General features: G+C 57.7%; 4 protein-coding genes across 4 annotated transcripts in view; 1 reads left to right on the top strand and 3 right to left on the bottom strand.

Annotated features, from left to right (window-relative positions):
* PTSG_06022 (uncharacterized protein) overlaps positions 1 to 2,000 on the bottom strand; it is a gene marked incomplete at both ends in the record, with an annotated part of 3,213 nt that extends 1,213 nt beyond the window's left edge. Inside the window, 5 exons of the mRNA XM_004992857.1 lie at positions 85 to 165; positions 521 to 589; positions 774 to 880; positions 1,121 to 1,206; positions 1,490 to 2,000. Of these exons, the coding sequence (XP_004992914.1) occupies positions 85 to 165; positions 521 to 589; positions 774 to 880; positions 1,121 to 1,206; positions 1,490 to 2,000 (854 nt within the window). The remainder of the gene's footprint in view (positions 1 to 84; positions 166 to 520; positions 590 to 773; positions 881 to 1,120; positions 1,207 to 1,489) is intronic.
* A 1,080-nt stretch (positions 2,001 to 3,080) lies between these two features.
* On the top strand, positions 3,081 to 7,235 carry PTSG_06021 (NEK/NEK1 protein kinase; the record flags this gene model as incomplete). The annotated part of the gene is made up of 6 exons (XM_004992856.1): positions 3,081 to 3,179; positions 3,637 to 3,725; positions 3,965 to 4,159; positions 4,560 to 4,687; positions 4,993 to 5,285; positions 5,442 to 7,235. 6 exons carry the CDS (start codon positions 3,081 to 3,083, stop codon positions 7,233 to 7,235), a joined length of 2,598 nt encoding a protein of 865 aa, XP_004992913.1.
* Positions 7,236 to 8,128: 893 nt separating this feature from the next.
* PTSG_06020 (uncharacterized protein) lies at positions 8,129 to 12,729 on the bottom strand. The gene is made up of 5 exons (XM_004992855.1): positions 9,585 to 12,729; positions 9,208 to 9,280; positions 8,973 to 9,042; positions 8,570 to 8,706; positions 8,129 to 8,319 (listed from the first exon to the last, which is right to left on the bottom strand). Exons 1-5 carry the CDS (start codon positions 12,657 to 12,659, stop codon positions 8,204 to 8,206), a joined length of 3,471 nt encoding a protein of 1,156 aa, XP_004992912.1. The 5' UTR covers positions 12,660 to 12,729; the 3' UTR covers positions 8,129 to 8,203.
* A 208-nt stretch (positions 12,730 to 12,937) lies between these two features.
* The window catches only part of PTSG_06019 (uncharacterized protein), a gene marked incomplete at its 5' end in the record, with an annotated part of 5,905 nt that continues 5,481 nt past the window's right edge, over positions 12,938 to 13,361 (bottom strand). The window contains one exon of the mRNA XM_004992854.1: positions 12,938 to 13,226. The remainder of the gene's footprint in view (positions 13,227 to 13,361) is intronic.

Here is a 13,361-nt window from a genome sequence, read left to right as displayed (position 1 = left end):
ACACACACACACACACACGACGATACACACACACACACACACACACACACACACACAGACACAGACACACACACACAGTCATACCGGTGTCTGCGTTCTGCATTGTCTGGGCGGCGATCGACAAAAGCGCCGAGAGCTACGCGGAGTTTCGCTTTACCGCTGGATCTGAACCGCAAGGCGGTGGCGATGGTGATGGTGGTGATAATGATGATGGTGTTGGTGGTGGTGAGGAATGCAGTGGTTTGAAGGAAATGTCAGCACAAGTGGGAGAGACAGGCAAGCATGGCAAGTAAGTGGACACGCAGAGAGATACCAAACACTGGTAGCTCCACACTGCTGACCAGCAGCAAGCACACTCACACACACACATGGACACAGGCGTTCACACACACACACACACACACACACATGGACACCCACACACACACACACACGCACATGGACACAGACGTTCACACGCACAAGCACACAGACAGACAGACATACATACATACAGACGAGCGCATATTGCTGCTCTCACTTGCAGGCTGGAAATGAGACATCTGCTTCGGGAAAGACCCAGTCAATGTGCCAACGAATCGTTCGTTTGCTGGAACATTGCACGTTGAGATGTGAGCAGCAACGACTTGTGTATGCGTGTGTGTGTGTGTGCATGAGACACAGGCACGCCGCAGCCATACAGCCACACACACACCACACACACACACACACACACACACACCCACACACACCCACACACACACCCACATACGCGCACACATACACACTCGTACCGGAAGTCAAAGGAGGTTGTGTTTTCGGAGTGCCGGCTGAACATGGCGGGCATGAGGCGCAGGTCAATACCGCGTGCCTGCGCTTCCTTGATGATGCGTGGCTTCTTCTGCACCATTGTGCAGCGGCACATGACCAGAGAGGGGCCGTGTTTATGTACGTGTGCATGTGAGAGTGGTGCCAGTGTGTCTTGTGTGCCAGTGTGTGTGTGTGTGTATGTGTGTGTTTTGTGTGTATGTGTGTGTATGTGTGTATGTGTGTATGTGTGTGTGAATGTGGTGATGCAGGCTCATGGAATGACAAACATATTCAGCCTTGCAACGGAGGCAGGTGACGTGCACGCGCTTACGTAGTGCCTCGCGTGCGCGTCGCGTGAATGAGGACCGCGCTTCGCAGATCCCACCAGTCGATGCGCCTCTTCCAACAGTCGAAAATCTATCACGCACGTTATGCATGTGCGCGTGGATGTGGGCAAACGCAAGACGCAATAAAGTTGAGCGTGCGCATGTGTGTGCGCGCGCGTGCGTGTGTGTGTCGCCTTCTTTGAATGGCTTGATTGACCTGAATAGTTGAGGGTTTGCTTGCCCTCCCACAACTATCAACACAGATACTCACGCACACGCACATATGCACAGACACACACGCAGGAACACACACACATATATGTCAAGTGCAACTCGACAAGTAGCAAGTGGCAGGTCATGAATCTGCGTCAAACCTTGGAAAAGAACGTCCTGGGTGAGGTTGTCGCGGGCTTTGACAGGTTGTGAGCGAGCGCGCACACCTGTGCACCCTGTTTCCTTCTTGTGCGCCTTCACGCACGGCAGCGAGCACGACAGTGTACCGCAGGCCGGGCATCTGTACTTCCACGCCGCACCACACATCGCACACACAGTTGTAGTTGCAGTGGTTGGGGTCTCGTCATCATCATCTTCATCATCACCATCATCATCATCATCATCTTCATCATCATCATCACCATCATCATCATCATCATCATCACCATCCTCATCATCACCATCATCACCATCATCATCATCATCATCATCATCAATATTATCCTCCTCCTCCTCGCCGACAACGTCTTGTGGGTCTTTTTTCACGTTTTCTGCTTCTTCAGCGTTCACCGTGTCCACAACAGCCTTGTTCCTCCCTTCCTCTTCATCGCCGCTGTGCTTCATCTCCACCTCTGCTGTTCCAGTGCCACGATCGCCAACCTTGTCCGCCATCGCACAACAACAACCAAACACACGTGCAACACACAAACAAACACACAACAACAAAAAAACTCCCAGGCGTGCGTTGTCACTACGTTTTGTCGTGTTCTTTGAGAGCAAAACGCCACCAACGGCTTTGCTTGCGTCGCGATGCACCAGCCTGACGAATTTCACTCATACCAACGTGCCGTTTCACGAACATCTTCGCATAAACATCGGATCAATGTTCGCTTCAGTCATGGTTGGGACAATCGCTGTGTTGCTTGCGCTTTCGCACAAGCGCAGCAGCAACGCACGACCACCCGCACCTCCCCCCTAACATTCCTCTCCGCGACCAACGGCGCGTTGTGCGTTGTGCGTTGCTTTTGTTGCTTGTCGTCGTCGTTGTCGCGGGTGCGCCATCTCCTCTGTCAAATCACACATTCATCCATCCACCCACGAAGAGCGCGCAACAAGCAAGAGGAGAGAGAACTACAAGCAAGAACGACGCGGGCGATTTGAACACAAACACACACATTCACACACACACACACACCCCCAGCTCAGCGGCCGTGCCTTGCATTGACCATCCACTCGTACACGTCGCGTGGAGTTGAACGAATGAAGGGACTTGCCCTCGTGCGCGACTGTTTTGTTTCGGTAGGCGCTTAACAACTGCGCGTGGCGTGGGTGCGAACAAACAAAACTCTGCACCTCTGTTCGGTTTGCATGCTGATGTTGATCTTGATGTCCGCTTGTGTCCGGTTGTGCTGCCCACTTGCTTATTTGTGTGTGCGCCTGCGTGTACTACCCATTCTGTGCTGTTGCTGTTGCTGTACTGCTGTTGCTTTGCTTGAAGACACAACCGCAACCCCATCACCACCAAAACCACCACCACGCATACCCACTCCCACGGCGTACCTCCTTGCCTGTTTTGGTTCTGGTGTAGGCTCACATCACGTTTTGCCACTTGCTGCTGCTGGTCTGTCCTGACTATTGTGCTTGCGGTGTGATTGCTTTGCTTCTTCCACCAGACGTCTTCAGCGTTCAGCCACCGCGCTGTGACTCTGTGTATTTGTGCGTGTGTGCAAACCACCAGCCATTGGCGTCAGCATGGAGAAGTACGAGCGTGTGAGAACGCTCGGTGCCGGGTCCTTCGGCAAGGCCTTTCTCGTTCGCAACAAGGACACACGCCAGCTATGTGTGATGAAGGTCAGCGTGTGTGCGTGTGTTTGCTTGTGTGTTTGCTTGTGTGTTTGCTTGCGTGTGTGTGTGTGTGTGTGTGCGTGTGCGTGTGTGCGTGTGTGCGTGTGTGCGTGTGTGCGTGTGTGCGTGAGTATGTGTGTGTGCGTGTTGCGTGTGCGTGTGCGTGTGCGTGTGTGCGTGTGTGCGTGTGTGCGTGAGTATGTGTGTGTGTGTGTGCGTGTGTGCGTGAGTGTTGCGTGCGTGTGCGTGCGTGTGTCTCTCTGTGTGGATGTGCTTGTCGGTTTGTGTGCGTCCAAGGTTCGCCTCTTGCGCCCGCCGGTGTGAGTGTGTGCTCGTCCACATTACTGGTTGTTCACGCAACATCGTGTGTCCAGCGTAAAACGAGTTTTGCCCGTGTCCTGTTCTCACAACCCGCCTGTCTTGTTTGCTTCATGGGCGCCATGCGTCTTGCTTCTCGTCTCAGGAAATGAAATGCAAGACCAAGGCAGACTTGGAAGAAGCCATCAAGGAGTCAAAGTTCCACGCCAGCGTCTCCCACCGCAACATCATCCAGTGCGTGTTTAATTCATCCCACGCACAAACCGGATGCACTGACCGAAACAAAACCTGAGATGGCGGAACAACGCCATCACAGTGCACACAGATACAGACAGACAGACAGACACACACACACACACACACAGAGATACACAGACAGACACACAGATACACACACACACAGATACACACACACACACACACGCAAACTCGCAAACTCGCAAACTCACAAACACACACCCACTCGGCTGCAGGTACTTTGACGTGTTCCAGGAAGGTTCACGGACCGTGTTCATCGTGATGGAGTATGGACAGGGCGGTGACCTCCAGGCGCAAATCAAACGCAAACGCATGGCGCGACAACGGTTTCCAGAAGCAACCATCGTCAAATGGCTCGTACAGGCATGCATGGCCCTGCAGTACCTCCACCAGCAGGGCAAGCTGCACAGGTGCGTCCTTGCTTGAACGTGTGCGCGGCTTTGTATTTTTTTTTTTTGTGTGTGTGTGTGTGTGTGTGTGTGTGTGTGTGTGTGTTGTGTGTGCGTGCGTGCGTGCGTGCGTGCGTGTGTGTGTCTGTGTGTGTGTGTGTGCGTGCGTGTGTGCGTGTGTGTGCGTATGTGATTGTGTATGTGTTTGTATACGTGTTCCTTCGTATGTGCGTGTGTATCTACATGTACATGCATGATTGCGACGCAGCTTTGTGTTCACCTGTGACACGTCTCGCTGATCGTCACTTCCATTTGTTTGCTTCACCTTGCTCCGCCTCGCCGGCATGTGTACACCTCCACCAACTCCACCCTCACCCTTCTTCCTCCACCCCCTTGTCTCTGTATTCACTGCTTTCCGCAGAGACATCAAGGCTGGTAACCTATTTCTCGATGCGAAAGGCAACATCAAACTGGGCGACTTTGGGATTGCGCGCGTGCTGGAAGCAAACGCCGCACGCATGTCTGCACGCACGTGCAAGACACCAGTCGGTGCGTTGCTTCGTATGTGCATATGTGTGTGTGTGTAGGTGTGTGTGTGTGTGTCTGCCGTTCTGACCATGCTGGTGGCGTTGCTCTTGCTCGTTGGTGCTTGTTGGCTGTTTGTTTGAACATGTTCCGACCAACATCACGACCCATGCTGTCAGACGTCTTTGGTACACAACCTGAACTTCCTTCTTTCTCCAGCTCACACAAGCCACAACACACACACACACACACACACACACACACACACACACACACACACACACACACACACACACTTCTCTGTCTTGGCTGACCACGGCGTGTTGCAGGCACGCCGCTGACGATGGCGCCCGAGATTGCGGCGGGAAAAGCGTACGGGCAGAAAGTTGACATCTGGGGCATTGGCTGCGTGCTGTATGAGCTGATACAACTCAAGCCCGCCTTCTTCGCGCAGTCGCTTGACGGCCTCCTCTCGCGCATCCGCCGCGGGAAGTACGACACGCGCTACCCCGACCACGTGAGCAAGGACCTGCAGCAGCTGATTGCGATGATGCTGCGCGTCGACCCGAACAAACGGCCCAGCGCCGCCCGCATCCTCGCCCACCCGTTCCTCGCCGCACAGGTGGCCGCAGAGAGCATGGACGCACACAACGCGCCCGCCGACGCACAGCAGCAAGCATCGCACCAAGCATCGCACCAAGCATCGCACCAAGCATCGCACCAACAACCACATCACCACCACCAACAACCATACCCACAACATTCGCAACCACCGCAGCAGCAGCAGCAGCAGCAGCAGCAGGTGGCGTCACATGGCGCGTCGCCGGCTACGGCGCGGCGGCAGAGCGAACCCAACCATGACGTCATGGGGCTGCGGCCCTTGAAATTGCGAGGCATGCCACGCCGCGCCCTCCAACAACAACAGCAGCAGCAGCAACGGCACCAGAGCCGAAGGGACGACAGCAGCAGCCCCGTTGAGCTGCATGACGACGACGGCGCTGTTGCTTTGGGCGCCCTCGGTGGCGGTGGCATGCGGCGACGAAGCAAAGCAGGCGGTCACCCCGGTGGTCGGCCTGTCGACCGGCGCACAAGCTGGGACGCGCTCGATCCACACCCGCAGCAGCATCGTGCCGGCGGTGATGGCGGTGAGCAACAGCAGCGGCACCGCGATCATCGTTACCGCCACCAGCACCCACAGGGCCGCCGCAGCCGCAGCAATCACCGCAGCCGCAGCAACCAGCACTATGCAAAGCAGAGCCCCGTCGCATACCGCCAACACCGCGATGACGGTGATGTTGATGGTGCGGACCGTAGCACGCACGACGACGACGACGACGACGACGATTATGATGATTACGGCAGCGTCACCCGTGCTGCTGCTGCTGGTGGTGGTGGTGACGATACGCGCGATCGACATGAACGGCCACGCAGACGGCGACAGGCGGTCCGGTTCAGGGACGCGTCGAACGACACGGGCAACAATAGCGACACGGACGCGTGCGCCGGGGATGACGCGACGGATGCGACGGAGGATGATGAGGTGGATGGCAACTATGGCGACGAGGACAACAGCAACGCCGAGAACGACGACAGCAACGGCCACCGCAGGCGCCACAGGCAGCAGCGGCCCGGGCACCGGTATCACCAGCACGTGCCAACGCGGGAGGCGCGCGAACACATGCGTGCACAGCTCAAGTCCAAATCCGAGGTGTCTGTGAGCCCGCGCGTGTACAGCAACTGCGGCAGTGAGGCTGGCGATGATCTCATGCACGTGTCCCCGGATGGCGTTGGGGGCGGCCACCACCAGCACCACCACCACCTCAACAACAACAACAACAACAGCCCCGGCCAGGGCGGCAGGCGGCACAGCCTCATGCCTGGCGCCGAGTTCTCGCGGCCACCGCGTCCGTGCAGTGCTGATCGCGTCCGTTGCGGCGGCGGGTATGTCGGGCTAAACGGCGGCAGGCGTCGCAGCAGCCTGATGCCACCACCGCCACCACACGCCAATGGCAGCAACAGCAGTGGCCAATGTGGAGGCGGCGGCAAGAACGGCCGGCGGCGCTCCAACTCGCGCAAGGTGTCCGATTTCCTGGAACTGCAACGCAGGTTTTCGGAGGTGCGGCCCGAAATGCCCATGGCGCTGAGCAAGGAGCAGATGCAGATGCACGTGCAGGCGCAGCGCGATCGCCAGCCCCTGCGTAGCGGGGGCACTGGTGAAGGCGACGGTGTCCGTGGTGGCGGTGTTGCATTGCCACATGCCAATCCAAGCGGCCATCATCACCAGCGCCATGTCCGACAGCGCTCGAACGGCCGCCAGTCCCCGCCGCAGCACGGCGCAGCCACCAACAGCAGCAGCAGCAGCAGCAACGCTGCGAACGGCAGCAGCAATGCAGATGTCGGAGGTGTCGGTGTTGGCGGCGGGCGTGTGGGCAGTGGCGTGTCGCCGCATGCGCGGGGACGGCGGTCTGAGCCGGACTTTCGACGCATGCACCGAGGGCGTCCAGGGCACAACGGCAAGAACAAGTCGCTGTTTGAGCTCGCCCAGTACTATCAAGCCGCAAAGCTGTCGTGATGCATTTCATGCAGTGTGATCATGATGCTGCTTGTCATGGCGGTGCACACGTGAGGGTGACTCACGTGCCGTGATGGCGGTTGCTTGTGGACTTGGTGTCTCGGACACACGCCCAACGCTCTGTCTCGTTGGTCTTTCCTGCTTCTCTCTTTTTCATCTTGCCTTTGCTTCCCCTCTTTGCTTCCCCTCTTTGCTGTCTTCTTTGCTGTCTTCTTTGCCTTTCCTTCCCCTTCTTTACCTTCTTCTCTGTTTGCTCCGACCTTCTTTTATTTCGTTGCCTTGTACTGATGCTGTGACGCGTCACGTCACAGCACACGCTTTGCTCCTAGGATGCTGTTTCATACATACATACGCGCTTGTAACTGTCAATTGCTGCTGTTGATGCTGTCACGATGGTTTCGTTTTGTACTCACTTAACTGAGCCTTTCCTCCCTTGGTACGTGGACAATGCAACACCCGTTCTGGTTTTGGTTGCACACACACACACACACACACACACACACACACACACACACACACACACACACACACACACACACACACACACACACACACTTTGTTGTTGTTAATTTGTTGAGCGCTATTGTTGGGCGTAGGTGCGCCCTACTTGCCTCGTTACATCGTGCACATCAGCACATACTGCGATGGGTAGCCATCGCCTGTTCGCTCGTTCGCTTGCTCGCCATTGGGTAAAACAACAACACACATGAAATGAAGGGGCGAAAGAGTGCATGCGTGCGCGCGTGTGTGTTGAGAAAGACGTCATCACTAGCTCGGCTGTTGTGCCAGTTCCAGAGTTGGCGGCGTTCATGGGTCGTGGCCGTGTTTCGTCATTTACCGTTCACAGATGATCAATCAATGCATTGGTTAAAAGGAAGCAAACCACCTTTCTGTCACACACCAGTACAGCTGATTTAACGCTCACAATCAGCACGACAAGCTCACGCCTCCATCCACGCCTCCCCCTCCTAATCACCATCACCACCGCCACCGCCACCGCCATGGACAGTGTGCTCCTCGCGCTGCGGCCGCGGTGTCGTCATCGGTGTTGCGGACACGGACTCCCGGTGCAGCAGCGTGTACGCTATCGTCGTGGTGGTGGTGGTGGTTGTGGTGGTTGTGGAGATGTTCGTGTGGGAGCAGGACATGTTGGTGGGTGCAACAATGGGTCAACAGTCACGTCAACATAAGCCATGCCATGAATGAGAAGGTGAAGGTGGACTCCACACAGCACAACGTGCACAGTGCCGCCACGCTTATCAAACAACCATGCATAAGCCACGTGCAGCACCGGCACCTCAGCAAGCACGCAAGCAAACACGCATTCACGACACCTTCGTCCATGAGGTCTGTTGCTTCGCGCGCAACGAGCGTCTGCGCGGCCTGAATCAGATTCTCGGCCTGCTTCGTCGACATGAATTCGATGCTGGACACCAGGTCGCCAGGCTTGGCGCGCGCAAGCTGCTTGTGGCTGCAAGTGTGTGTGTGTGTGTGTGTGTGTGTGTGTGTGAGAGAGAGAGAGAGTGCGTGTGTGTGTGTGTGTGTGAGAGAGAGAGAGAGTGCGTGTGTGTGTATGTGTGTTATTATGTGTGTGTGTGTATGTGAGCGTGTATGTATGCGTGTTGCAGTAGTCAGTGCAAGTGTGTAGTTTTACAAACACAGCCGACAGACGTACAGACGCGCGTCACACCCTCCCTTGCTCTACCCTGCTCTCCCTCACAAACAGCTATGCCTCACCTCTTGAAGCCTGCGTCTGCGAGCATGCGGGCACGTTGCGCCTTCATGCCAGGAATGTCCATGAGATCAACTGCTTGCAGCGGCAGATGCACCCAAGTCGAAAGAGGCGATGAGCAATCGTGCCAACACACACACACACACACACACACACACACACACACACACACACACACACACACACACACACACACACACACACACACACTTGCAGCCACAAGCAGCACGAAGCACGAACCGATGTCGTGTTGGACGCCAAAGTAGAGGCGCTTGATCATCCCGCTCGCCAAATGCTCAATGGTCCAATACGCCTGTATGACAGCAATACAGCAACATTAATCATGCGTCAAGGAACACAGTCACCCTTTCCCGTTCTCACAAACCTGCATGAAACCGACGTGAAACAACCACAGATGCAGCGCTTCCCCCAACACACACACACACACAGATATGCACAGATACAGATCCAGACACACACACAGACACAGACACAGAGATACAGACACACAGATACAGACACAGATACACAGATACAGATACAGATCCAGACACACACACACACATACACACACACACACACACACACTAAGATAGCAGCGCACTGCACGGCCTCACCGGGAGCTCCTTGCAGAAGGAGGCGACGCTCGCTGCGTACACGGCTGCGTTCTGCAGCAGCGTCTGCACGAGGCCGGCATCAACACCATATTTCGCAGCGGCGCGGTAGATGGACGCGTTGCGGTGCATCACCGTCCACAGGATGAGCGTCAGGTACACCCGCCGCAGCCGGCCCGTGGGCGACTTGAAGTACGTTGCCCAGTTGTTGTGCGACGGCGCAGAGGGCAGCCGCCCCGCCACCGCCCGCGACAGCACATTTTCCGAGGCGCCAAGGCGCTCCATGGCAGCCTGGTCGTCGGGGGACATGCTGGCAAAGTCGTCCAGCATGGTGTGGAACTGCGGCGAGATGTGCTGCACGTGCTCAAAGGGCGTGACCAGGCCAAGCAGGTGCAGCTCCGTCTTCAGCACCGCCGCCCGCATAAACTCGTCCACGTCCGCGCACACCAGGCCCACCGTGTCGCAGGGAAACCCAGAGGCGTTGATGCCGCAGCCGAGCGGCGTGGCCTGGATCACGCGCCCGCGCACGGCAATCAGACGCAGGTTGGCCAGGTACTCAAGCGCAGCGTCAATGACCACGGGAACCTGCTCTTTATTCTGCACAGCAAGCAGCGTCTTGTTGAAGAAGGCCTCCACCTCGCCCATGCCCAGCGGCGACGACCCGCACACCAGCGACAAAATGAGCCGGCGGCTCAGGTCCTGCTGCGAGGCAAGCTGGCTCTCGCACCGCTCGCACGCCCCCGCCACAATATCCAGTGCCCGCTTGATGTTCACCTTGTCCAGGCACAGGTACGCCTCGCCCGTCTCCGTCAGCCCCACGCGCCCGGCGCGACCAGACATCTGCAGGTACTGGCTGCGCGTCAGCAGCTTGTTGCCCATGTACGGCGTGCGCACAATCACGCGGTGCGCAGGGAGGTTCACCCCCGCAGCCAGCGTGGACGTGGCGATCAGCAGGAAGATGCACCCCTCCTTGTAGGCGCGCTCCACAAGCTCGCGCACGTCCTTGGTGAGCCCGCCGTGGTGGTAGGCCACACCGCGGCGCATCAGCTGCACCAGATACGAGCCGCCGCTCGTCGCCATCTCCCGCGTGATGGCGCGCGCAATGCCGTCAAACACCTTCTCGCGCGCGGCGTCCAGCTGCGTCGGCGGCGTGGTGCGGGCGTAGCTGCGTGCAAGGTTCTCGCACGCCCGCCGCGAGGAGTTGAACACGAGGCACGGCCGGTCCGGGACAGACTCGCGCATGAGCGCAATCACATCCTGCACGTCGTTCCCGCGGCCACTGCGCCGCCGCACCTGTGACTGCGATTGCTGCGATGGTGGCTGCTGTGACGGGTGCTGTGATGGGTGATGATGCTGCTGGTGCTGCTGGGAGTACCCGTTGCCATCGCCGTGGTTGTGAGGCGTGCGCGGCAGTGCTCTTGCTGATGGCGGTGTGAAGAGCGGTGATTGCGATGGAACGCCACCACGTCCACCACCGGCACCGTATCTCGCTGTTGGCGTCGCTGGAGAGGCCTGCCCTGGCTGCTGCTGCTGCTGTTGTTGTTGTTGCTGCTGCTGCTGTTTCTGCTGCTGCCGGGTGTACACGTCAGAGGCGGAGCGAAAGTTGACCTGTGATGGCGGAGGCTGGGGCTGAGAAGCCATCGGTGTCCCCTGCCGCGTGTGCTGCTGCGTGTGCTGCTGCTGCTGCTGCTGCTGCTGCTGGTGATGGTGATGATGATGAGGGGACTGTGAAGGCCCTGGTTGGAGCGGGCTGTTGTCGAGCGAGCGAACAAAGTTGGTGGTCATCAGGTCTTCACAGAGCTCCTCGCGCTGCGCAATACCCGTGATGTCGTACACGCGGCCCTCAAACAGCACGTGCTCGCGCAAGGTGACGGGCCGCTGCGTGCTGGACACGTGGCGCGCGCGCAGGAAGGTTGCCAGCTCGCCCGTGTTGCCCACCGTCGCTGTCATGGCCACAATGCGGATGGTGCGCGGGGCGTGGTGCAGCACCAGCGTGAGGATCGTCTCCAGTACGCCACCGCGCGACCCGTATCCGAGCATGTGCGCCTCGTCGACAATGCACAGGCCCAGGCGGCCCAGTCGCCGGTTGGCAATGAGCGAGCACAGCAGCGAGTGCGCCTTCTCAATGGTGGCCACGAACAGCGTGCGCTGCCCGTCGCGTCGCTGCAGCGGCGGCACGCGGCCAAGGTGGCCCGCGTACGTCTCCAGGTGAAAGCCAATCTGCTCCGCCAGCGGCTCCAGCGCCGCCACCTTCTCCTGCACAATTGCCACGTACGGCAGCACCAGGATGGCGTCCTTCTGCTGCAGCAGCATCGTCTTCAGCGCCAGCACCTCCGCCACCAGCGTCTTGCCCCCGCTCGTCGGCAGGGTGAGCAGCAGGTTTGGCCGGTGCGAGTCGTAGTGCTGCGCTGCTTGCACGCTCTCCCGCTGGCAAGGGTACAGGTTCTTCACGCCGCGCGACACGTAGAACTGCGCCACAATGGGCGGCAAATCTGCCAGCAGCGGGTCGTGCTGCAGGGGTGGGGTGCCGTGCTCGTCGACAGGGCGCCAGCCACCGCCTGCTGTGGATGTGCTTGCTTCCCCATCAAAATACGCCAGCGTATCGTCGTCCAACAAGTCCACCATGTCATCGTCGTCATCAGCATCGCCACCGTTGTTGTTGTGGTTGCCATTGGCGGCAACTGCACCATGTGCGCTGGTTGCTCCGTGCTGTCCGTGGTCAGCGTCAGTGTCCACTTGTCGCCGGCCATTGCGCCGCCTTTGTTGACTTGGTGTGATGTGCTCCTCATCGTGCGCGCCATGCAAGTTGTTGTCATCATCCCCGTCGTCGACGCCGTCGTCATCTTCGGACGCGTTGCTGGCCGCGTTTGCTTCCTGCTGTGCCTCGTCTGCTGCCAGTGACAGCATGATATCGTCCACCTCCGCTTGCAGCGCCTCCTCGCTGTCTGTCGTGTGGGTGGAACTTGCAGCAACGCTAGCCACACTGTGGCTTGATGCTCCCGGCATCACATGTGCTCGCTTCGTGGCAGGGCCAGCGCCACCACGAGCCGATGCCCTCGTCATCATCGCGCCCGACATGGTGGTCCTGTGTGTGCTTGTGTTGTGTTTGAACGCGTTTGCGCCAGTTCCGAGTTCGCAACTGTTCGCGACATCAAAAAAAAAAGCAAGTTCCTGTTGTTTGTGTGTGTGTGTGTGTGTGTGTGTGTGTGTGTGTGTGTGTGTGTGTGTGTGTGTGTGTGTGTGTGTGTGTGTGTGTGTGTGTGTGTGTGTGTGTGTGTGTGTGTGTGTGTGTGTGTGTGTGTGTGTGTTTGCCTCATCTGTTCTTGCATGCTTGTTGCATGCTTGTTGCACTAAAGTTCAAGCACGGCTGTTTTCACTTACAACCAAATTGACAAACAAGCAACGCCTCACACACACACAAACATGATCAGCCCAGACTGCAAGCACAAGAACGCCACACAGCGCACAAAGACTACCTGCAAACAGCAAAGACACGCGCCATCACACACGAACAAGCACACGCACATACACACAAACACGAAGCAATACGCAAGAAGATCATTCACATGCACAAGTACTTGTGTTTGCTATTCGAAGAACGTAGGTGGTCACCCTTTGCCGATGCTGCTACCACCACCACAGCTGCTGTTTGTGTGTGTGTGTGTGTGTGTGTGTGTGTGTGTGTGTGTGTGTGTGTGTGTGTGTGTGTGTGTGCGTGCGTGTGTGTGTGTGTTGTGTGTGTGTGTGTGTGTGTGTGTGTGTGTGTGTGTGTGTGTGTGT

Source organism: Salpingoeca rosetta (genome assembly GCF_000188695.1).
Source record: "Salpingoeca rosetta unplaced genomic scaffold supercont1.15, whole genome shotgun sequence".
In the NCBI taxonomy this organism is placed as follows: domain Eukaryota; class Choanoflagellata; order Craspedida; family Salpingoecidae; genus Salpingoeca; species Salpingoeca rosetta.
The sequence above is the reverse complement of the archived record's forward strand: the minus strand, read 5'-3'. Positions and strand labels throughout refer to the sequence as shown.